The 23,298-nt window shown below is 38.5% G+C and overlaps 2 protein-coding genes across 4 annotated transcripts in view; one reads left to right on the top strand and one right to left on the bottom strand.

Annotated features, from left to right (window-relative positions):
* The window catches only part of LOC131195542 (translocating chain-associated membrane protein 1-like 1), a 28,781-nt gene extending 19,420 nt beyond the window's left edge, over positions 1-9,361 (bottom strand). Inside the window, exons 1-4 of one of the 2 annotated variants that reach the window (XM_058177535.1) lie at positions 9,088-9,341; positions 8,361-8,463; positions 4,047-4,107; positions 3,503-3,621 (exon numbers count right to left, since the gene is read on the bottom strand). In XM_058177535.1, the coding sequence (XP_058033518.1) occupies positions 3,503-3,621; positions 4,047-4,107; positions 8,361-8,463; positions 9,088-9,164 (360 nt within the window). In that variant the 5' untranslated portion in view covers positions 9,165-9,341. Of the gene's footprint in view, positions 1-3,502; positions 3,622-4,046; positions 4,108-8,360; positions 8,464-9,087 lie in introns of both variants that reach the window. The other variant, XM_058177536.1, reaches the window with a different exon arrangement.
* Positions 9,362-9,555: 194 nt separating this feature from the next.
* ZMYND8 (zinc finger MYND-type containing 8) overlaps positions 9,556-23,298 on the top strand; it is a 109,589-nt gene continuing 95,846 nt past the window's right edge. For both annotated transcript variants that reach the window (XM_058177530.1, XM_058177531.1), the window contains exons 1-2: positions 9,556-9,708; positions 13,857-13,929. In XM_058177530.1, coding sequence (XP_058033513.1) covers positions 13,922-13,929 — 8 coding nt within the window. In that variant the 5' untranslated portion in view covers positions 9,556-9,708; positions 13,857-13,921. The remainder of the gene's footprint in view (positions 9,709-13,856; positions 13,930-23,298) is intronic.

Genomic DNA, 23,298 nt, shown 5'->3' with positions numbered 1-23,298 from the left:
GACACACACACCAACAAACTCCGAAGACTACAAGAACGCCAGAAACAAACCCCTCCACCCTCACAGCCACACATGAAACAAACAGTGCATAACATCTCAGATAGGATCCTCACCAAAGCTGAAACCGATGTCCTTTCCAAAGGATTCAACTTTGCAGTCACTCCCAAATACATCCCCACTGAGACCATTATATGCGGAGTTGAAACCAGCCTGACCAAAATCAACCCCGATGACGCTAACAAAATCAGACTCGAAATCACCAACATCCTCTGCAGCAGCAAGCCACCCAAAAGCAACTTACCCAAAGAGGAACAGACAGCACTACTTAACCTGAAAAAAGATACCAGCATAATAATCCTACCAGCAGACAAGGGCAACGCCACGGTGGTTATGAACACATCTGACTACCAAACCAAATTAACCAACCTACTCCAAGACCCTGCATACAAGCCCCTAAAACAGACCCCACCACCTACCTAGAAAAACCACTAGATCCAAAATAAAAGCCTCCCCATCAGCGAAGAAATCCAACAAAGAATCATTCCCAGAGAGAAATCATCCAGATGCCCTAAGCTCTACGGCCTCCCAAGATACACAAAGAAGGAACCCCCACTCAGACCCATAGTCAGCTCCATAGGCTCACCTCTACAAAACCTAGCCAAATTTCTCGCCAAACAACTACAGCCCTATGCAGAATCCATCACCTCACACGTAAAAACTCATTCCAGTTCATAGAGATCATAAAGAAACAAAACTTACAGCCCAGCGACCTACTCGTGAGCTTTGATGTCATATCCTCTTCACCCAAGTGCCAATCAAAGAAGCCTTGACAGCTATCCAAAACAAATATAACCCCCAAGCACATCCTAGATCTGACCAACCACTGCCTATCCAACACATACTTCATCTATAACGGACAAAATACAAACAAATAGAAGGAGCACCCATGGGATCACCCTCTCACCTGTCATTGCCAACCTCTACATGGAACACTTTGAAACCCAAGCACTAGAAAAATCTGATCACAAACCCAAACTCTGGCTCAGATACGTAGACGACACCTTCATAATCTGGCCACACGGGAAAGAAAAACTTGAAAACTTCCTCACACACCTCAATAGCCTACACCCCAAAATACAGTTCACCATGGAAACAGAAGTTAACAACCAACTTCCTTCCTAGATGTCTTAGTCTACAAGAAACCCAATGGCTCCCTAGGACACACCATCTACCAGAAGAAAACACACACAAACCGCTATCTGCATGCACTCTCACACCACCACCCAGCACAGATCAACTCCGTAGCCAAGACACTCATCTCTAGAACAAAATGCTTAGCTGACGAACAACACCTAAAACCGAACTACACACTCTCACAACGTACTAACATCCAATGGATTCCAGAGAAATAAGATTACCAAACTAATCCAAAAGAACCCCCACTAAAACCCAAGACAGAGAGCAAGAAAATGGCACAGCCCTCCTCCCATATATAAAAGGCACCACAGACAGAATCAGCAAGATCCTCCACAAACATAACATCAAGACAGCATTCTGCACAAACCAAAAATATCCACCATCCTAAGAAACCCCAAAGACAAAATTGAGTTAGAAAATCAAGGAGTATATGAAATCCCATGCACCGCCTGCCCCACCACATACATTGGACAAACCAACAGAAGAATAAGTGCGCATTGAAGAACACAAGAACTCATTCAAAAAGAGGAACCAACTTCTTCCCTGGTCCAACACTTTAAAGTCACAGGACACGATATTGACTTTAAAAGACCAGAACCATCGCCAAAACTGAACACTTTAACAACAGAATAATCAGAGAAGCCATCGAGATAAACGCCCACACAGCATGAACAAACGAGATGATACCTCCCGCCTACCAGCCATTTGGAAACCTGCCCTTATTGACAAGCGTGTCCCTAACACGAGGAATGACACCAGACCCACACTCACGAGGTCCACACAGGATGTCACCACCACACATCCACCCAGAAAGCACACCCAAACCCACACTGATCAGGAAGCACGACCAAGGACCAGAAGCCAGACCGCAGCTGCAACATTAGCCATTTCAAACCCCTCAATCCATACATGCAGCAGACTGACACCCATTATGAAGTTGTAGCACCACCACGAACACGAAGCCAAACAGCAGCAGTGCAGCTCACCAGCTCAAAACCCCCTCCAGCTCACACTAATCTCAGCACAACCAAGCCACCACCCAAACAGGACACCCCCATCCAATCAGAGCACAAAAAAAAACCCATCCAATCAGAGCACAGCCAAGCTCCCACCCAATCAGTTCAAACCCCCACTAGCAGTTAAAAAGGAAGAAACAGCTGCAATCACACATTGCTCCCAGAAGCACGAAGCTGAAGCCTGAAGATGACGAATGAGACTTCGTCGAAGCGTCGCCAAGACACTTCCAATTTTACGCGGGAGAAAACCCGAATAACCAAAGACCTACATATATATATATATATATATATATATATATATATATATATATATATATATATATATATATATATATATTAAAAAACTGGCCAAATAAAATACCAGTTAACAAATATTTTAATACATGTAGCCATAACAGATATAATTTCATTATGTTCAAAGGCACACCTCTTGGTTCTTGCATTTTCTTACTTTTTAAACATGTTAGGTTCTATTTTTAAAAATATAGGAGGCTAGCAGTATTTAAAGAAGGCAATCAAGATCATGTAGGTCCCTTAGCCATTATCAGCAAATAAAAGAGGAAAGTGTGTCTATCGGTTCCAAAAAGTGAAAGTGGCATTCAAAATTTACCAGAAGGCAAAAAAATAGAGATGTTGTTTTTTATATTTACCTATCAAGAATACTGCCTGCCATTATTACTTTAGCTTTTGCTTTTGGGAACAGATAGTATTAATGGCAGCAATATTTTTGATAGGTAAATATAAAGGGCAAAATCTTTACTTTTTGCCTTCTGGTTAATTTTGAATGCCACTTGGTAAGCCATTTACTTTTATGAAAAAAAACAACAACACAATCCAGGCCAATTAATTTATAATCTGCAGGTACACTCTTCTGTAATGTAGATACATGGTTGATAATGAAAAAAATCTGGGAGATGTTTATTAGATATTACTAAACTTCTATAAATATAAATTATGAAATTTATGTCCTACCTTTATTTTACATAATTCAAGGCACTGTTACATAATGCTCACACTTCTATTTTTTTCTACAACCATTACCCTGTGTGCCGAGTTGAACTGAAGATAAAGGATTTGTCCAAAGTTACTCATCCAGCTTTCATGCCTAAGAGAGGACTAGATCTTATGATATCTCAATTTTCAGTCCAGTACTGAAACTAATATACTAAAAGAGATCTTATATCTTTCATATCCAATAGTAGAGTATATTATTTAATAAATGTATTTTGAGGAACTTGGAACTTAATTGATTTCACATATTCCCATTTATCTAATAATTGTAAACTTACATCTAGTATATATTCCTGAATCACAGCATGCAGAATAATGGCTATAAGCATGTAGAAGAAGATGGTGGCCATGTCTTTTGGACCATATTCATAGAAATGAACTGGGTCAGATCCATCATCTGAAATGCACAATATCTTAATATTAATAGCAGTACAGGCTATATTTAGAATCTTATTATATATCAGGAGAATATGCAGAAAACAAATTTTCAACAGTGTTACTTACATCTCTGCAATAAATTCTGCTTTAAAATCTATAAGGTCATGTTGTATGTCCTTTAATATGTTTTTATAATGTATTCATTGTTTGGAGAAAAACAGCACAACAGAATTTTGTAGTAATAATACAGAGAATCAGGATATACAGCATTTAAAAAAATATATAAGACTGCAATCCTATGGATAATCTGGCATATCTACACATGCACATATATACATATTTGGAGGTTAATAAATAAGAGAATATCTGAGTAAACATGTAGAAGACTGCATTGAAAAATATTTTTAAAAATGAAAACCATAGAAAATTGTATTTCATATTTACCTATGCTGTATGTAACATTGTATTGTACAGTTATAAACATGATGGCATATTTGGATGTAACCTAAAATTTAAAACAGAGAAAAATAAGTTACCAAGTTCTATGCTGTACACTTTTTCTGAAGTTGCTATTAAAATTTATATTTATTATGACTGTTGCAACGATTTAATTTGCATTGTTGTAGAATTCTTCCCAGCAGTGATGACTTTTTTATAGCCTAACAAAACTGCCAATTTAAGAACTTAACAAGACTGGAGATGACCCTATTGACTATTGAAGTATCAGATCTGAGAAACAGGTTTTTAAAACTTTGAAAAGTATAGTTATCAAGACTAATAATACAAATTGTTGCTTTTTGTCCCTTGTTTATTGATTAATCAAGCAATATGCTGAATCATAATATAGTATTTATATAATAAAATACAATATAAAATAAATACAACGTATCAGGAAACACATACAACGTATCAGGACACACAAAAGCTGTTCAGTTAAATATTCAAATAAGATAATCACCTGGATAATTAACTTCAAAAACAATCTAGGTAAGAAGTTCTCTGATGAATAACTTTAGCTATAAATCTGGCAATCTTTCTGACTGCCCATCCATGTTTCTTGAAAGAAGTAAGGCAGCCTGATGATGAGATCTTAGTAAGCTATCCTGTTGATTAGTGGTTCTAAATGCTGCCCCTTGGCTGAGGTATATAGCTGGCAATCAAATACAGTATGTGTGATATTTTAATGTACTTAATAGAATTGCCTGTGTTTTACAATAGAATTCAGGAGCTCAAATCTCTTTGGTTGAGGCTGTTCTTTGGCCTTGTGTCAGGAATACTGTTGGCTATTTGTCCAGTTGGAAAGCCTTTTATTCTAGGCCAACCATTTTAAAGGATTTGATGTTAGAAGAAGTGTCTCTATGTAAACCTAAACACCATATTCAAGCCCTCTGTTTGAAAGTGTCCTTGGTTTGATGGCTGCCCATTTGTTCAATGACCAAAGTTAGAACAGTGCTGAACAAAATGATAGTTATAGTGGGTCTTTTAAATTATGGCCATTGCAATGCCGCCCCCCTCTCTGCCCTTTTGCTGACCTGCACACTGCCACCCTAGACCCCTCCTGTACCCACTAACTTTCAACTCCTCCACTGAGCTTCACACACATTCTGATTTGGAATTAATGAGAAATATTTAAACCTTATGTTGAATTGTCTGGAAGTCACTTATCCTTAATCTCAACTCTTTCATCTTGAAGCCTTATATCCAGTTAATTCACAGGTATCAAAAGGATCCTATTATTTTTTTGGAATAACATTTGATGTGCATATATGTACATGCAAATCAATTATGTAACACAATACTATTGGCTAATAAGTAGAAAAAAGAATTGAAAGATCAAACAACACATTGTGTGTATATACATAGTTTAGAGTAAATAAAAATGCAATGGTTGTGAGCCACCCAGAGTTCTGGTTCTAAGATGGATTCTTATATACACCCGTCATCTTACAATTGAGTAAAATTAAAAATTAAAATATAAAACAAGGTTTTCTCATTCCCAAATGGTAGGAATGAGAAAAAGAACCAATTAAGGCAGCTACGGTATTTGCAATCCTTTTATCTGAATGCTTTTTGCTGCTATTGTTCACATTTTTCTGCATAGCTTGCATACAATGCTTTGAGGTATAGCTCCTTCATTGATATTTTGAAATAAATGGCCCAGAAGCATTAATGGCAATAAAGTTTCAACCAGTCTTTGTGACATGCCAATTATTCTTTTAATTAAAATTATTTCTGAAAATAAAACCAAAAAGCTAGAAGGGCAAAGGTGATTGATCAGCATCAAAGGCGATGTACTAAGTTCCATTTTGGGTAACTTAAGTTTATTGTGATGGAAACTAATAGTCTACTGGTTAAGGTATTAGACGGTGATCATAAAATAACTTTGAGTCAATCATTCTCTTTACCCATGTTTATTATTGTGGGAATAAAGTCGTTCTTAAAATGTGGTCTTGAGAGTTCTGTAGATCTTCAGTCAAATAAATATTTTAAAATGACTAACTCTTAATTCCCAGTAGCATAAACATGAATAGATATCACGCACATAAACCAAAGCTCTTCAGGGTCCTCAATAATTTTTAAGAACATAAAGGGTCCTGAAACCAGAATGTTTTAGAAACCGCTTATCTAGATCAACCTCTTGTCAAATGTAGGAATTTATACCTTAGTGCAGTGGTTCCCAACCTTTTCTTGTTTGAGGCACAACCTTTTCTTGTTTGAGGCACCCTTGGAAAGCCTTTCAAAAGTTCCCGGCACCCTTATAAGGAAATAGATATTTAAAATCTCCGTAGCTCAAAAGTTCCCGGCACCCTCAAAAGATCTCACGGCACCCCTTAGTGCCGCGGCACACTGGTTGGGAACCACTGCCTTAGTGTTTCCTAACATAAATGCATGCAGGTTAATTTCCTGAATTCCTCAGCCAACATAGCCACTGCTGAGAATTCTGGAAAGTTCATACAATTAACTATGTCTGATTGGGAAAGACTATTTTAGTTTCTGCTTATAAATGTCTAACAAAAGAGATTCTAACTAGCAAGCTAAGGCCTGTTCCACTATTGAAGAACTTGGGTCAGGAAATTCTTTCTAAAGTCTATCATCTCTTTCTTTTTATCAGAATCTTGCTCTACCTTCTATGTAGCAGCTAAGAGCCAGCATCTGAAATCTGCCAATCCCTGTTATAACTCTTCAAATAATAATAACAGAGTTGGAAGGGACCTTGGAGGCCTTCTAGTCCAACACCCTGCCCAGGCAAGAAACCCTACACCATTTCAGACAAATGGTTATCCAACATTTTCTTAAAAATTTCCAGTGTTAGAGCATTCACAACTTCTGCAGGCAAGTTGTTCCACTGATTAATTGTTCTAACTGTCAGGAAATTTCTCCTTAGTTCTAAGTTGCTTCTCTCCTTGATTAGTTTCCACCCATTGCTTCTTGTTCTACCCTCAGGTGCTTTGGAGAATAGTTTGACTCCCTCTTCTTTGTGGCAACCCCTGAGATATTGGAACACTGCTATCATGTCTCCCCTAGTCCCTCTCTTCATTAAACTAGACATACCGAGTTCCTGCAACCATTTTTCATATGTTTTAGCCTCCAGTCCCCCAATTATCCCTGTTGCTCTTCTCTGCACTTTTTGTAGAGTCTCAACATCTTTTTTACATCATGGCGACCAAAACTCAATGTAATATTCCAAGTGTGCCCTTACCAAGGCATTATAAAGTGGTATTAACACTTCATGTGATCTTGATTCTATCCCTCTGTTTATGCAGCCCAAAACTGTTTTGGCTTTTTTGGCAACTTTTTTGGCAAATATTTTATTAGGTTCTCCAATTGTATATTTATTTCAGTTCTTCCTAAACTAAGCTTAATTCCCTTCAACAGAATGATCTCTGGATTTCTTAGCAACAATTTTACTTTAGTCCAGATATAGCCCAGTTTACATTTTAAAGAAGAATATGAACAATATTACAGAACAACTTAAAACCATGCAGTAAGTTTCAAATTAGCAGTGGAGGAAAGGAGAAATACATGATTCAGGGAAAGCCTTAAAAAGACATGGTTACATATATAAACCAAATTTATTGTATATTTATCTTCCTGTTAAGTTTTCTACAAATCCTAGCATTGTTCAAGGCTTTACTTTTAACTAATCACTTATAACAGCTTTTTATTTAAAGAAACAAATTTATTATACTTGTGGCAGTCAGCTAATCCATATTTAATATTCAGGTGTTAAAACTTCTTCCAATTCCATTCTGTGGCTTGGTGACTCAGGAAGTGAATATCATTATGTAAATTTAAACACCCCTGAGACTTGACTGTTTATAAACTTATTATCAGCAAGACAAGAGACTTGGGATTGTCATAGGGGATGCAACTGGATAACTACCCTGCATCTTGTATCTTGGTGTCAAGATTAATCTCTGCCAATGAAATGCGTAAGCAAATAGTCCACTTAATTCTTAGTATCAGCATTAACTCTCCTATACACCGTTGGATCTGTAAGAGATTTATCCTGTTCCAAATAAATATGGTCAAACCCAGCAAATGCAAAAGCTCTCCTGTGGAATTATCTACTACTACAGGTACCGATAGCTATCAAAGCTACTAAGATCAGAAGTATGCCTAACGCTACTGCTTACTCATAAGGACCAAACCCCCAAAGCATCATCACTTAGTCCAGTAGGAGCAATATCACACTTTCTAGCCCGTTTATGATACTTAACTTACAATCTACAAACTCCTCCTAAACCAGCCACCCACCCCGTTTTGGGAAGTCATTCTTGTATCTTCTCCGGACACTTCTATTTTTATATGAAATTCAGAATCTTCCTCTCCAGGTTGAAAATCAGTACCGGGACCGAATCTTAAGCCACCAGTCACCAGTTCCAAAGGAAGCAAGAAGAGGAAAGTGGGGGGGGGGAGGGAAGAGAGACCACTTATACATCCCATTTCATGTGATTTAGTACGCTATTAAAACGAGATCCACTCCCTTCTCTCTGGAATAACGAAAGACGTAACTATTTTTTTCCCCTACGGATCTCGCTAATTGGTCGACGATGTTATTCCACCCACCCCCCACTGTCCCCCCGCAGTCTTTGAAAGCGGCTTGGCTGGCTTTGCACGAGTTATCTTCTTCCGTGAGACTGCCCCTTGAATTCCCCTGCCCTTCGGTGGCGGCGGAGAGAAGAGGAAGCCAGCCAGGATGCCTAGGGGCTATAGCTTAAGAGACGTCGAGCCCGGCCTTGGTAACATGCATCACAGTATACGTCCGCTCCTGCCTAGGTACGTCAGCACGTAAGAGGGGAGCGCGACCGTGAGAATGAGCAGCCTAAGGGGGAAAAGAGTTAACAGGAGAGGAGGAAGCGCCAGAGCTCGTGAGAAGGGCGGGGCCGCACTTGAACCGGTGAAGGGTGGGGGGAAGGAAAGGGGGCGTGCCTCGAGCCCTCGCGCTGCCGCTTCCTCCCCGGACCCTGTAGAGTAAGGATACCTCGAACATGAGCCCCAACAGGAGGCCCATGGCCAGGCAGGATACAGCATCCGCGTGGTTCTGGATAACGAACTCATGGCTCAAGACTGGCGGACTCTTGTTTTTCTTCCGCAGTCCCATAGCGGCAGAGGTTTCCGAGAGTGGGAAACTCCAAGGACCCAAGTTGAGGGTGAAGTACGGATGAAGAGCTGCAGCTCCTCTACCCTCTCAACAATCCCTCGCTCTTCACCTCACGCCCAGTAAACACCAACGACTCTTGTCCCTTCCCACCCACCCCCTACCCCGGCACTCTTATCCGCCCTGTTTTCCCACTCTTGGCCAATCAACGCGCGGGATAAAAGTGAGCGATAGGTTCAGCAGCTAATCGCCAGCTTTAAACCGGAGGCAAGCTTTCTAAGGGGCGGAGTTCCAAAGAGACTCTGAGGCTGGTCAACGGTCGAAACGGCGGCGGGGGAGGGAGGGGGAAAGAGAGGGTGCGTGTGAGTGACGTGGATGACGGCCACTCAGAAGGCCCTAGAGGTGGGACCTACCGGGTTCCCCAAGCTTGCAGTTAATTTCTCTATGGCTGTAGTGGAAACAAGATCCTGCAAGTTCTGTCCTGGAGGAGAAAGATTATATCAGGTATTGAATTATTTTTTGGAGGGTGGGGAGAACGGGACTCCGTAGGTTTCTCGGATGTGCTATGTTGGCGTTACAAGAGAGAGAACTTCTTTCAAGAAAGATTTCTGGCCCCACTAGTGGGGTTAAGAAGATGCTTTCTCAAAAGAACATTTAGTGGGTGTGTTTGCACGACATACTGAACTCCAAACAAGTCAATCCCATTTTAATCCGATCTATTGGATTAATCCTGCCCGTGTGGTTCCTTTATGATTCAGCAGCGTCTGGACCTAAATTAATGAGGCTATGTAAGAGGAGGGAAGTGAAATGCGATTGAATGCGCCTCCTGAATCGAAGCAAAATGCGTGTCTGGGGTGGGAAAAACTTTCATTTATTTTTGGAAAAAAAACACCCGACTCCATTTAAAAAGGCGAATCCTTCACGTAAGTAGCAAAGCATGGCCTTTCCCCTTGGGGAGGGGAGAGAATAAGCATATCCAACGGCAGAGGGGGGAAAAAAAACACCCGCTGACGAGATTGGAAAGGCAAGCTTGCAACCTAAGGAAATCACTGCTAGTTGGAGCAAGTTTAAGGTCCTATGTATATTTAAGATAACATGCTATTTTTATTTAAGTCTGGATTTCCCGCCCTCCCATATTCTGATAATTTGAAATAAAGTTTCTAATTGATTTATTCATAAACATCCAAGAAAATTGTTACTCATTTATTGAAATGTTCAGCCATTCTGAAGCTATGACCTGTTTGAGGAAACTCCAGTGCAACCATTCTCAATTCCAGAAATCAGTGGAAATTATTGGTCAACATTTGTAACTTATTTTAGTACTATTTACAAATAAACCATGTCCCCAGGTTTAGAACACTGAACTACGTTCTAAACAAAAGACACTAAAACCAAATTTCAGCTTTGGTTATACTAGGAGGGATTCTTAGGCTGCCCTTCCAGACAAATTTATGACAGTACCTACTTTTTAAAAATATTCTGTTCTGGCCTGATGGCAGGTAGGGTAGAGGAAGACTTTGCTTCATCCCTTTTCTGTTTGTATAACAGTGGGGTTGGAGAAATTCCATTTTGTATATCTGAAGAATGGAAGAGGGTTTCAAAAGTTTCCCTAGGCTTCCAGCTCTCTCTAAACCCAGAAGAAAGGGCTATTTTGAAGATAAGTTACTTATCATACCCCTCCCAGTATGCTTTAGATCAAGGGTCACAAACCTTTCAGACCTCAGGGACCATTAAATTCATAATTTTAAATCCCATGGACCACTAATATGATCTGCTTAATGACTGGCAGGGTGGGTGTGGCTAGGTGGGCATGTGACTGGGTGGTCGTGGCCATGGACAGCTCAATGTTACTCGCATCGAGGGGTGCCTCACCAGGCTCTACTCACCCCTCCCCTCCCAGTCACTCCTCGCCTGCCCTCCCAGACTCCTTACGGCCCCAACAGGAAGCAGTTGTTGGAGCTAAGCAGCCACCATGAGAAAGAGTTGGCAAAACAGCTGGCTCAGTTCAGATTGGATCTGACCAAGAAGGAGGCTCAGCAGAAGCACCTCACTGAGGATAAGGAGCATAGGTTTTCCAAGTAGAGGGAAGACTTGCGGGAGTGCAAGGCCAGGTACCAATGCCTAGAGGCTCAGCAGGTTGAGGTGGTCAGCCAGTTCCAGGCCATGATACAGTCCCAGGGGAACAAGGCCTCCAGCTCTTTGCCAGTGGTGCTTCCCTCCAGCCTTTGCCCAAAGCCCTGCACCAGAAGTCTGAAACAGACCCCAAGTCGGAATTTCTGCCCCCCTCCAACCCACACAAAAAGACTCCGAAGGGGGAGACGCTCTGCAGTAACACAAGCGTTCATTGCACATATCCGTCCCAGGGGCTGTAGTTTGAGGACCCCTGATTTAGTGCAATATAAAAATGCAAATAATTTTTCTGTGGACCACCAAAATTTTCTTGCGGACCATCAGTGGTCCATGGACCACCACTTGGTGACCACTGCTTTAGATTCTCTGTCATAACTCCTCAGCTTTTTGTACTATTTCAGATGATATTTGTGGCTTTCATAACATTACCTTGCTTAGTCTTGTGCAAATATGACTTCTACAGTTAGTTTATGGCTCATTATTTAAAAGAAACTCAGCCAATTGGGTAAATTCTGTAAATCATGATTGACATAACTATGAAATCACAGTTAATGAGCTTGTAATTAAAAAATAAAATTTTATGTACAAGAAAGTCAAGAAAGCAATAAGGATACAATTGCCAGGAGTTGAACCTGACTTGAGGGCCTTTTTAGAGTTTAAAAAAATCATCGAAGTAGGATTATAGAAAATAAATCAAATTACAGGATCTTCTCTTGGGTCAAATGGTGGAAAAGAGGGCAGTATGTGGTTGTTGGGGAAATAAGAGGAGGAAGATGTGTTAGTTATACTTGATGCCTTGAGCTATTTGTAAAAAATAATAAAGGTGGGATACAAATAAATAAAAATACATACGGAGCTAGTCTCTAATATCATTTTTGCTGCTTCTGTCTAGTAGCTCCTTCCAAGATTCCTTGGAGAAAATCCTAGGTTCAATTCTGTGGATATTAAAGCAAACAATGATCTAAGGTATTGATAAATAATACAGACTTGTGCTGAAGAGCTGGAGGTTTGTTGTCTCTTAGAATGGTAGGTAATATTTGGTTACTGTACAAAGTACAGGTAGTCCTCGACTTACAACAGTTCATTTAATGACCGTTCAAAGTTACAATGGCACTGAAAAAATGTGACATGACCACATTTATTATCATTGCAGCATCCTCATGATCATGTGATTTACATTTGGATGCTTGTCAACTGGTTCATATTATTACAGCATCCCTGGGTCATGTGAATTTGTAACCTTCTGACAAGCAAAGTCAATGGGGAAGCCAGATTCACTTGACAACTTAACTGCAGCGGTTCACTTAACAAACATGGCAGGAAGAGTCGTAAAATGGAGCAAAACTCACTTAACAAATTTCTCACTTAGCAACATAAAGGTTGGGCTCAATTGTCATAAATTGAGGACTACCTGTGCTCTAGAACATTCAAAGTGCTTGAAAAGAATATCTCAGCAATCTTTTGTAACTAGAATATAATGTTAAGATTATTTCAATAATTCATCTGAAGTACCTTGTCAGTTCCCTAAGGTTGAAAACTGAGGAGAAACATCAGTGACCTGGGAATTGACTACAGTATAGAATTGTGGTGTACGGTGCAAATCTATATGAGTCTAAGCAGAAATAAACTTTTTTGAGTTAGTAGGATTCACCCCAAGGGAATACAGTAAATACAATATGCAGCCGTTTGGGTTACCTATTTGTTCCATATTGATTTCATTCTGTTGAGTCTTGTTCTTTTACATACATTTCTATATATGTGAGGTATATGGGCTATTATCTCTTTCACTGAGAATAAAAAGCTGAGGAGAATAAAAAGCTGAGTATAATAAAAAGTAAGGAGGCTGGGGCATACGATTTAACTCTTGGCAATGCTGGATTTTGGATTCATTCTGCTTTGATTGACTTTACAAATTATATAAGTATAGGTGCATTCTTTTGTATTTTCCAAAATGAGTATAAGCAAAGGAAAAGCATGGCAAGTAGGGGCAATTTAAGGATTACTAATTCATCAGTTAACTCATAAATAACATTGAAGAAGAATTAAACTGTGGCTTTATTGCTGTATCCCATCCAGAAGTCACTTTATGTGAATTGGGAGGCTTTATAAATTTGAATTATAAATAGGCATTTAATCAGATGTTCTATTAAAAAAAACCTGGACTATAGCCATCTTGCGAATTTATCTAAATGTGGGAAAAGAAAATATTGCAACTTTTGGGCAGGCATTCAGCAGTGTCAGTGGCATAAATATGTAAGATTCTTTAGTCTTGCTCACATACCTTTTTAAAATTAGTTAAAATATAAACAAAAATAAATGAATGAAATCTACAAAGAGACAGAAGAAATTATATGCCATTTACTTTTCTTTTTTATCCTTATTGCAAAGGGACAATTGCTGTTATTTTCTGTTCTAAAGATAATATTTCATTGTATATCTCTTTAGCGATAGCTTTGTAGTACAATACAATACAATAAAGAAAATTAGCTGAGTTTTGTTGATTTTCCTTTTTCTATATCTAGAATCTAAAAACATACTTACCCAGGCTACTTTCCAGACGAAAAGAAAATTATAGAACTTGGTTGTCATGATGGGGTAAGTACCACCACCCTAAAATAACCAAAACTAAGTTATTAAAGGATAAAAGTATATATTATTGTAGAATAGAATAGAATAGAATTTTATTGGCCAAGTGTGATTGGACACACAAGGAATTTGTCTTGGTGCATATGCTCTCAGTGTACATAAAAGAAAAGATACGTTCATCAAGGTACAACATTTACAACACAATTGATGATCAATATATCAATATAAATCATAAGGATTGCCAGCAACAAGTTATAGTCATACAGTCATAAGTGGAAAGAGATTGGTGATGGGAACTATGAAACGATTAATAGTAGTGCAGATTCAGTAAATAGTCTGACAGTGTTGAGGGAATTATTTGTTTAGCAGAGTGATGGCCTTCGGGAAAAAACTGTTCTTGTGTCTAGTTGTTCTGGTGTGCAGTGCTCTATAGCGTCGTTTTGAGGGTAGGAGTTGAAACAGTTTATGTCCAGGATGCGAGGGATCTGCAAATATTTTCACGGCCCTCTTCTTGATTCGTGCAGTATACAGGTCCTCAATGGAAGGCAGGTTGGTAGCAATTATTTTTCTGCAGTTCTAATTATCCTCTGAAGTCTGTGTTTTCTTGTTGGGTTGCAGAACCGAACCAGACAGTTATAGAGGTGCAAATGACAGACTCAATAATTCCTCTGTAGAATTGGATCAGCAGCTCCTTGGGCAGTTTGAGCTTACTGAGTTGGCGCAGAAAGAACATTCTTTGTTGTCCTTTTTAATGATGTTTTGATGTTAGCTGTCCATTTGAGATCTTGCGATATGATAGAACCCAGAAATTTGAAGGTTTCTACTGTTGATACTGTGTTGTCAAGTATTGTGAGAGGTGGAAGTATGGAAGGGTTTTTCCTAAAGTCTACCACCATTTCTACGGTCTTGAGTGTGTTCAGTTCCAGATTGTTTTGGTTGCACCACAAGGCTAGTCGTTCGCCCTCTCACCTATATCCGGATTCGTCATTGTCTCGAATGACACCAATCACTGCTGTGTCATCTGCGAACTTCACTAGCTTAACAAATGGATCATTGGAGATGCAGTCATTGGTATACAGAGAGAAGAGAAGTGGGAGAGCACACAGCCTTGGGGGCCCTGTGCTAATTGTACAGGTATTTGATGTGATCTTGCTTAGCTTCACCTGCTGCTTCCTGTTTGTTAGGAAGCTTGTGATCCACTTACAAGTCTGTTCCGGTACCTGTAGCTGGTTTAGCTTAGTTAGAAGAATGTCTGGAATGATGGTATTGAATGCTGAACTAAAGTCTACAAAAAGGACCCTTGCATAGGTCTTTGGAGACTCAAGATGTTGTAGGATGTAGTGCAGAGCCATATTAACAGCATCATCTGTTGATCTATTTGCTCGGTATGCAAATTGCAAGGGGTCTAAGAGCGGATTCGTGATGGTTTTCAGGTAGGAAAGCACTAGCCTTTCAAAGGTTTTCATGACTACAGATGTTAGAGCAACTGGTCTGTAGTCATTCAGTTCCTTGATGGTGGGCTTCTTCGGCACTGGGATGATGGTAGAGCGTTTGAAGCAAGAAGGAACATAGCACATCTCTAATGATTTATTGAAAATATGGGTGAAGATGGGGGCCAATTGGTCAGCACAGACTTTTAAGCAAGAAGGAGTTATCTTGTCTTTGTATATTTGTATATTTGTATTATATATGTATAACAATACAAATATGTAATATATACACACATGTTAGTATAAAAATGTCTGAAATATTCACTTTCAAACTGTGAATCTAGAAATTTATGTTAACTGCAAAATAGTTATAAATAAGGATAACAAGTTTGATACCCAAAATCAGAAGAATAGTTTACTAAACAGTTAAAGTGGCAATTAAAGGAAAAGATTGGCTTGTTTTAGTGTTTTTTACAATTTGCTCTTTGATTTACATGTAGTGCTTTTCAATAGGATTACTGGATATTTATTTATTTATTTATTTATTAAACTTATATACCGCACCATCTCCCATAGGACTCAGGGCGGTTCACAGGCATATTAAAACAATATAGAACAATATAATAAATCAACATTTAAAACCCAAATTAAAACTAAATATTATCAAAGCCTGATCACTAAAACAATAAGAACCAATAAAACCCCCATTAAAATTTGGTTAAAACATTTTGTTCTTAGGCTAGTCCCGCACGCTGAAATAATAAAGTCTTCAGTTCACGTCTGAAGGTCCGGAGGTCAGGGAGTTGTCGTAATCCTGGAGGAAGCTCATTCCACAGGGCTGGTGCCGCCACAGAGAAGGCCCTCCCCCTGGGGGTCGCCAACCTACATTGTTTGGTCGACGGCACCCTGAGGAGGGCCACTCTGTGGGAGCGCACAGGTCGTTGGGAGGCAATCGGTGGCAGAAGGCGGTCTCGAAGGTATCCCAGTCCTAAGCCATGGAGCGCTTTAAAGATGGTAACCAAAACCTTGAATTGCACCCGGAAGACTACCGGTAGCCAGTGCAGGCCGCGCAGGATAGGTGTTATATGGGAGCAACGCGGTGCTCCCTCTATCACCCGCGCGGCCGCATTCTGGACTAACTGGAGCCTCCGGGTGCTCTTCAAGGGGAGCCCCATGTAGAGAGCATTGCAATAGTCCAGGCGGGAAGTGACGATATGGATATGGACTATTAAAAAAAACAAGGTAACTACTAAATAGCAGATATTTATTTTCTTCCTCTTGTTATCCTCTGGTGGTTGTCTGGATTGTTGCAAATCAAAACTGGTAGCTTTGTGGCTGCTGTTTTCACCACAGTTTACATAGAGTCTCATCATGGCAGTTCCAGGCCAGGTGTTTAGCTCAATTTGCACTATATTTTGGTTCATAATTTCTTAATTTGCCATAACTTCTTAACTAAGTCAATCCGAATTCTTATTGATTACATTGATCTATCCTTGTGTTTTCTTGACATCAGTATTGTTGACAGCAAAATAGATTACCATTGTCTACTGCCCAATCTAATCAAAAGCCCCAGGATTTCCTGATAATCTCAAGTGCAACTACCAACTACATCCAAATGCCCAGCTTTTCTATGATTTAGTTCTTAGGGTCAGGTATTAGCTTGTGTTTTACTCAGGAACTTAAGGTAATTTACAGAGTGATCCATATTCTTTTCTCCTAAAAGAATAATCTTATGATGTAAGTTGGACTGAAAGGCCATGGAGTAGAAAGAACTTGGTTCTTTCCACTCTTAATGCAACACTACAACCAATGTAGCACCTGTTAAAATATTTTTGAAAAAGAAAGTCTTCTGTTTTAAAGAATTACTTGATTTGGAGACTTAGTTAATTTCCAGCCAAAATAATACAAATAATATTACTGTACTGTTATTTGGTATCTTAGCTCTGAATTTTAATGAGGCAGTCTTGGAAAGGTAATTCCAGGATTGTAGAGTTATCAGTTGCCAATTCTGATTTAAAAGCTTGGGTAAAGGTTTCCCCTGAACAGTTGTCTCTGATTCTAGGGGTTAGTGCTCATCTCTGTTTCTTAACCAAGGGAGTGAACGCTGTCCAAAGACACTTCTGTGGTCATGTGACCAGCATGACTATACACTGAGGCACACACAGCACTTATTTCCCCACCAAAGTGATACCTATTTATCTACTCGCAGTTGCATGCTTTCAAACTGCTAGATGGGCAGGAGCTGGGTAGGGCAAGTAATGGGAGCTCACCCCATCATGTGGCACTTAGATGTTGAACCTGGGCTGACAGCTTTCCAACTGACAAGCTCAGCATCTTTAACCGCTGAGCCATCAGGCCCCAAATCTTGGGAGGTAAGGCTTTCTTCGGCTAAACAATGCCCATCATCATTGGTTAATAGAAGGGCCTCTGGTGGCTCAGACTGCTAAGACAGTCTGTTATTAAGAGCAGCTGCTTGCAATTACTGCAGGTTCAAGTCCCACCAGGCCCAAGGTTGACTCAGCCTTCCATCCTTTATAAGGTAGGTAAAATGAGGACCCAGATTGTTGGGGGCAATAAGTTGACTTTGTATATAATATACAAATGGATGAAGACTATTGCTTGACATAGTGTAAGTCGCCCTGAGTCTTCGGAGAAGGGCGGGATATAAATGCAAAAAAAAATAAAAAATATTTGCCTCTGGAGCTAGCAATTGCTTGGCAATTCTAAATCCCTGAAGCAATAACTTCTTAACTAAGTAACTTTTTTGAAATCAGTAAACAACCATAAATTTGCATAACAAAATTTATCACCAGTAGAGCATCTTTGACAATTCTGAATCTGTGCATCGACAGATTCATATGTTTTATGGGTTTTTATAATTCAATACAGAAATCGCGATTTGAAATAAGATTTGTACTTTTAACATTTAATAGCTCTATTAGTTCATTTTTAAAAAGGCAGATTGTGTATATGGCTAATTTTTAAGATATAAATCTCACAGTTTTCTAACATAATAAGATTTGTGAGGTCTTCAGCAAATCATATAATTAGATCAGTTTGTTACAAAGGCATCCTAAAAGCATTTTATTAGAAATCAGTTACATCAAGTTATGTTGGACTCCTCTGTCAGAAAAACAGCAGTGTTAGGATTGTATTCTTTCTCTTATTAATCCTAACTTACCTTGAAAATGATCTGCATTACAGCAAGTATTCCTGCTCTGAGTCAATGGCAACCATAGCATTTACTGTTTGTGTTTGCCATGATGTAATTATAAACCCAAAACTCAAGTTAAAAAAGCAGGGACTTAAATAAGATATGAAACTAATTACATTAGGCTTAAAGCGAAGTAAAGGTATGCTCCCTCACACATTACCTTGACAATGTATCTAATTACCTTTCAAGAAGAAACTGTCAAGAGGCATCAGGTATATTTGTTTTTAGACTTACAGTAGTCAGATAAGGTCAAACCAGGCTTTAAAAATGAGAGAGAAAACTGCAGCTCATGAAATTTAATTTTCAATTTACACTAGTACATGGTAAAAAAAAGTTCTAATAAGGCTGAGTTAGTGGGTCCTTGCTTTTTTCTTTACTCAAATTCTGTGATTAAAAATAGCTATGTAGATTTAAGTTTTAAATAATTGCAATTGAAAACATTGTAAAAAGCAGAGTAGACATAATATTTAGCAGTGAAGTCTTCCAAATAATTGTATTACACTAGTTCTTTCTTACATACAGTATACTGTATGCCTTGGCAACACGAGTTACAGGCTAATATAACTATTAGCCAGTACCGGTGACTGCATATTCTTTGCTTTTGTAAATTAATGGCAATATGTTGCCATAGCAATTAAATATAAGTTTTCAGGATTACATTAATAATGTTTTGAACAGAAAACAAGAAAGCGATCAGGAAAGGAGACAGAATTTTCCCTTCCTGTCCTCCATGTTAAAAGAAAATGTCAGATTGAATTTGAGATAACTGGAATTTTGCATGTTTTATGTAGGATAGATAGGTGAAAAAAGCCCAGAAAACACTTCTATATGTTGCCAGGTAAACTACATGAATATATTTGTGGAACTGCTAGAAATCACGATTGATATTAAGGAAATGTTATATTATGATAGGAGTATAATGAGGTAATCTGGGTTTCTCCTTAGGGATCTGATACTGGACCAATACCTTTGGTTGTCTTCTTATCATGTTTTGGCTATGTCTGTAACTGCTGATTTTGAATGTTTGTGAAAAAAGTGCAAATATAGCAAATGTCAACAAGTATTTGGTGCCTAATCTAAATGGTGCACCCTTTCTAGAAGTAGGATATACTTTGCATAATTTGTATTAGGTCCATAGATGGCTTTCTCTTTAGATATTCTCCACAGAACACAATTTTTTAAAGTATTCTACAGAAGCCTGTTTCAAATGTTATTCCATTGCGTTTGGTCTTATTTAAACTCCCTTTGAATTCAAAGTGAAGAAACACTAGAGGGTGCTACATTTCTGTTAAAATAAAGGGAGGAAACCGAAACAACTGCTAAAACTCTTAATATTCTCCTCATCCTCAGAGTGTCTTTATGCCTACTTAGCTCCATGGCTGAAAAACTGGTTATCAAAAAGCATAAAAACTGAGGATGGCACTTAAATAACAACTGATGCCTTTATTGTGGTATATATGTCCGTATGATAAAAGCAACTTAACCTAGAATTTAATTGAAATTTAAGTATTGCAACCTAAAGGCCCATCATACCAAGAGTGAGTATGCAGATTCATAGAAATAATATTTAATTGATCAGAGCAGTATTTACTCCCAAATAAAAGTTTCAATATTGATACTATTTATTTTCAGGACAAGTAAAAAATAATTGTATTTTATTTGCAACATTAACCCTCATTAAATATTCGTGCAAGAGAGAAAAAGGTTAATAATCAAAATTATACCCCACCTCATCCAATAACTCTGGAAAGGTTTGAAAGAAATAGAAACATGGGTTTTGTTACTTCTGTACCTAAAATATTTTAAGTTCAGGACTGAAATATGTCTGTCTATATAGTTAGAAACATAAAAGACTATAAGGTGGCTAGCTTAGAATGTTTTTATGTATGTGAAAGTTAAGTAAAAGATACCATGTTTTTCCCAAAAAAAAAAAAAAGGCTGGGTCTTATTTTCTTTTGACCCCCCAAAAAACGGCTAGGCCTTCTTTTTGGAGGGTTCTAATTATTGACTCACTTTGCGGCAGTGGCATTGACAGCCCTGCCCAGCAGGAGCCCACCGCTGGCTTCTTCTGTGGCCGCTTGCCACCACTTGCACACATTTACCCCAGCCTCTGTTTTGCCTTCAGTTGCCTGCTGGAAGCATCTGAAGGCGAAACGGAGGCCAGGGGGTGCGTGCAAGTGGCAGCAAGCAGCCGCAGAAGGCGAGGCAGGTGTCGGGGTGTGCAAGGCCTGGTAAGTAGGACAGCTCCACCATCCCCATCCTAGCTTATTTTTTACCTGTGTGCCTCACCCCACCCACTACACCCCAGGGTGGGCAGGGTCTTAATTAGGGTTAATTTTGTAGGTGGGGCTTAATTTGATCTCATGCGTCAAAAACGTGATAGGGCTTCTTTTCAAAGTATGTCGTCATTTTGGAGAAACACGGTAGCATGTTTGTCTTTTATTTCTTTAAAGGTCAATCAGGCCAAATTGTTTCTTCTGACAATGCTAATTTCTATGGAACAAGCATTAAAATACAATATTCCACCATAAGGAGCCCTGGGAATTTGAAGCAAATATCTACATCACGGTTGGTTATAGGACCAGAAAAGTACAAAACTTGAGAATACAGTTTTGCAGTTAGTGCTTACAAAGAGACCAAAATCTGAGTACAGCAACAAAGCTGTCTCAAGCAAAATACAGAGTATTAAATAACTTTCCTTCCATAATACTTCAAAGGGTCTCCCAACCTTCTGCTGAGCAGGCTACGGACAGGAGGAAGAAATTGCTAAAAATGTCTTCCCCCTCTGTTGAATGGACTAAAATCCCTGCTTCATGTAAAATATTTCCATCAGGGGAGGGACAACAACTGGATGTAATCCCAAAATTTTACCATTAAATTGCCTTTTATTAAATTTTATAAAGAATCCATCCATGAATTTTTCTGGGGAGAGCTAAGTCTGCAAATAAGCTCTATAAAACATACACAATTAAAACCAGTATGTGTATTTACAAGGGATAAAGTATAAATTAAGATGGCTACATTTATACAAGAGATCTGATAATAGCTAACATATTGACATGTGAGACATTTGATACAAAAATTCTTTTTCCTAATAAAGGTTTATTGGTTTTAGCAGAGACAGCAGGAGTTTTCTATTAACAGAACTATGTCATATATGGATATTGCAAACTGCAAACATGAGGATGATACTAGAATCGCTGATGGGGTGACATATAAATTATAGGAAATAAAGAGTTAAAAATTCAATGAGATGTGCTTATAGAAAGCAGAAGATTATTTTGAAAATAGAAAATTATTTTGTCAATATTAAAAATGAGTCCTTTTACTTTGACTGAAGGGCAAACCATATATGCAGAAGCGGCTGCAGATTAATATCTTTGAAATTGATTGTGTCACCTTAAGAAGGAATGCTGCAATTTTTAAGTAGGTTATATAGAACATTTTTGCCTGCTGCTTTCCCTCACAACCTCTCCTGAAGAAAAGGAATTGGAAGGAAGAGATGGTGAAGAAGAAACAACAGGAGAGGAAAGGATTTGATGTTGTAGTCTCAATTTGTAATCATTCTTTCTCATGCAGTCACTCTACAATCTCTTTATTGTTGTCTACTTTTACAGCACAGGTTATTGTAACAGTTTGACATCCATTCCCAAAATATTAGATAATGCAAATAATAAAACAGCAGTAGCTCTCATCACTGCTTATCCTCAAAGCAGCTTTCAATTGAATAAACATAAGATTATAATCCTGAGAATGCTGATCAAACTTCTGTAATTGCACACAAATGCATGCCTTCACACTTCTTGATCCATCTATATTTTTTTTATATATTTAAATACATGGAAACTAGCTCCTTGATTTTCAGCAACAGCCACACCAGATGAGTAATTGTGGGGTTATTAAGCCTCTATGCCTGGAGAGCATCTGGATGTGCTTGCTAAAATTGCCAGTGTACAGTGCACCTGAAAAATCATGGTTTATATTAAACATTTATATCAGAAAGTAAGTTTCTAAATTTACACTCTCCTTGAGGATGTATGTTTCTATGTGGGAATGCCATTAAAGAAGCTAATCCTAAATAAAACTGGTATAGTACAATCACATGAGAATACAACTTAGTGTCACAATATATCATTAGATAATGCAGAAATAGAAAAGAAGGAAATACCCAGAGCACTCCTTTAGAAAAAGCATTAGGTTTTTATTGTCGCAGCAAAGTAGGATGCTTGAGTTTTAACTAGTGTCATAGCAAAGGTTGATGAAATTCTGTGGGAAAGTACTGTGTGTTACTACAATTTATAGCATGACAGATAATGGTCCAGTAGGAATCTTATGTATTATACTTCATTTGAGTTTTGAAGGTGGCATGATTCAATTAGTTTTGAAATTTGAAGATGGCAAATTTGATTTGAATTAAATTGAAACACAATGACACACTTGTCTGTTGTTCTCTTGTCTAGGCTTGGGAGCTAAAGATCAGATTAGTTAACATTTGTTTGGTAGCCATTCAGAGAACACCAGAACTCTAGATTAAACGTGAAAGTTAAAAACAAAAAAAGAAATCTGGAAGCAGTGGCAAACCACTTCTGTACTGCAGCTAAGAAAACTTCCTGAATACAGTAGATTGATGAAGTCACCAAGAATCAAACTCAACTTAAAGGAAGCTTTACATTTATATAACACACTGCCCACCAGACTTTATATCAAAAATTTCACTATTGTGAAATAGTGTTG

Source organism: Ahaetulla prasina, chromosome 3 (genome assembly GCF_028640845.1).
Source record: "Ahaetulla prasina isolate Xishuangbanna chromosome 3, ASM2864084v1, whole genome shotgun sequence".
Lineage (NCBI taxonomy): Eukaryota > Metazoa > Chordata > Lepidosauria > Squamata > Colubridae > Ahaetulla > Ahaetulla prasina.
The sequence above is the reverse complement of the archived record's forward strand: the minus strand, read 5'-3'. Positions and strand labels throughout refer to the sequence as shown.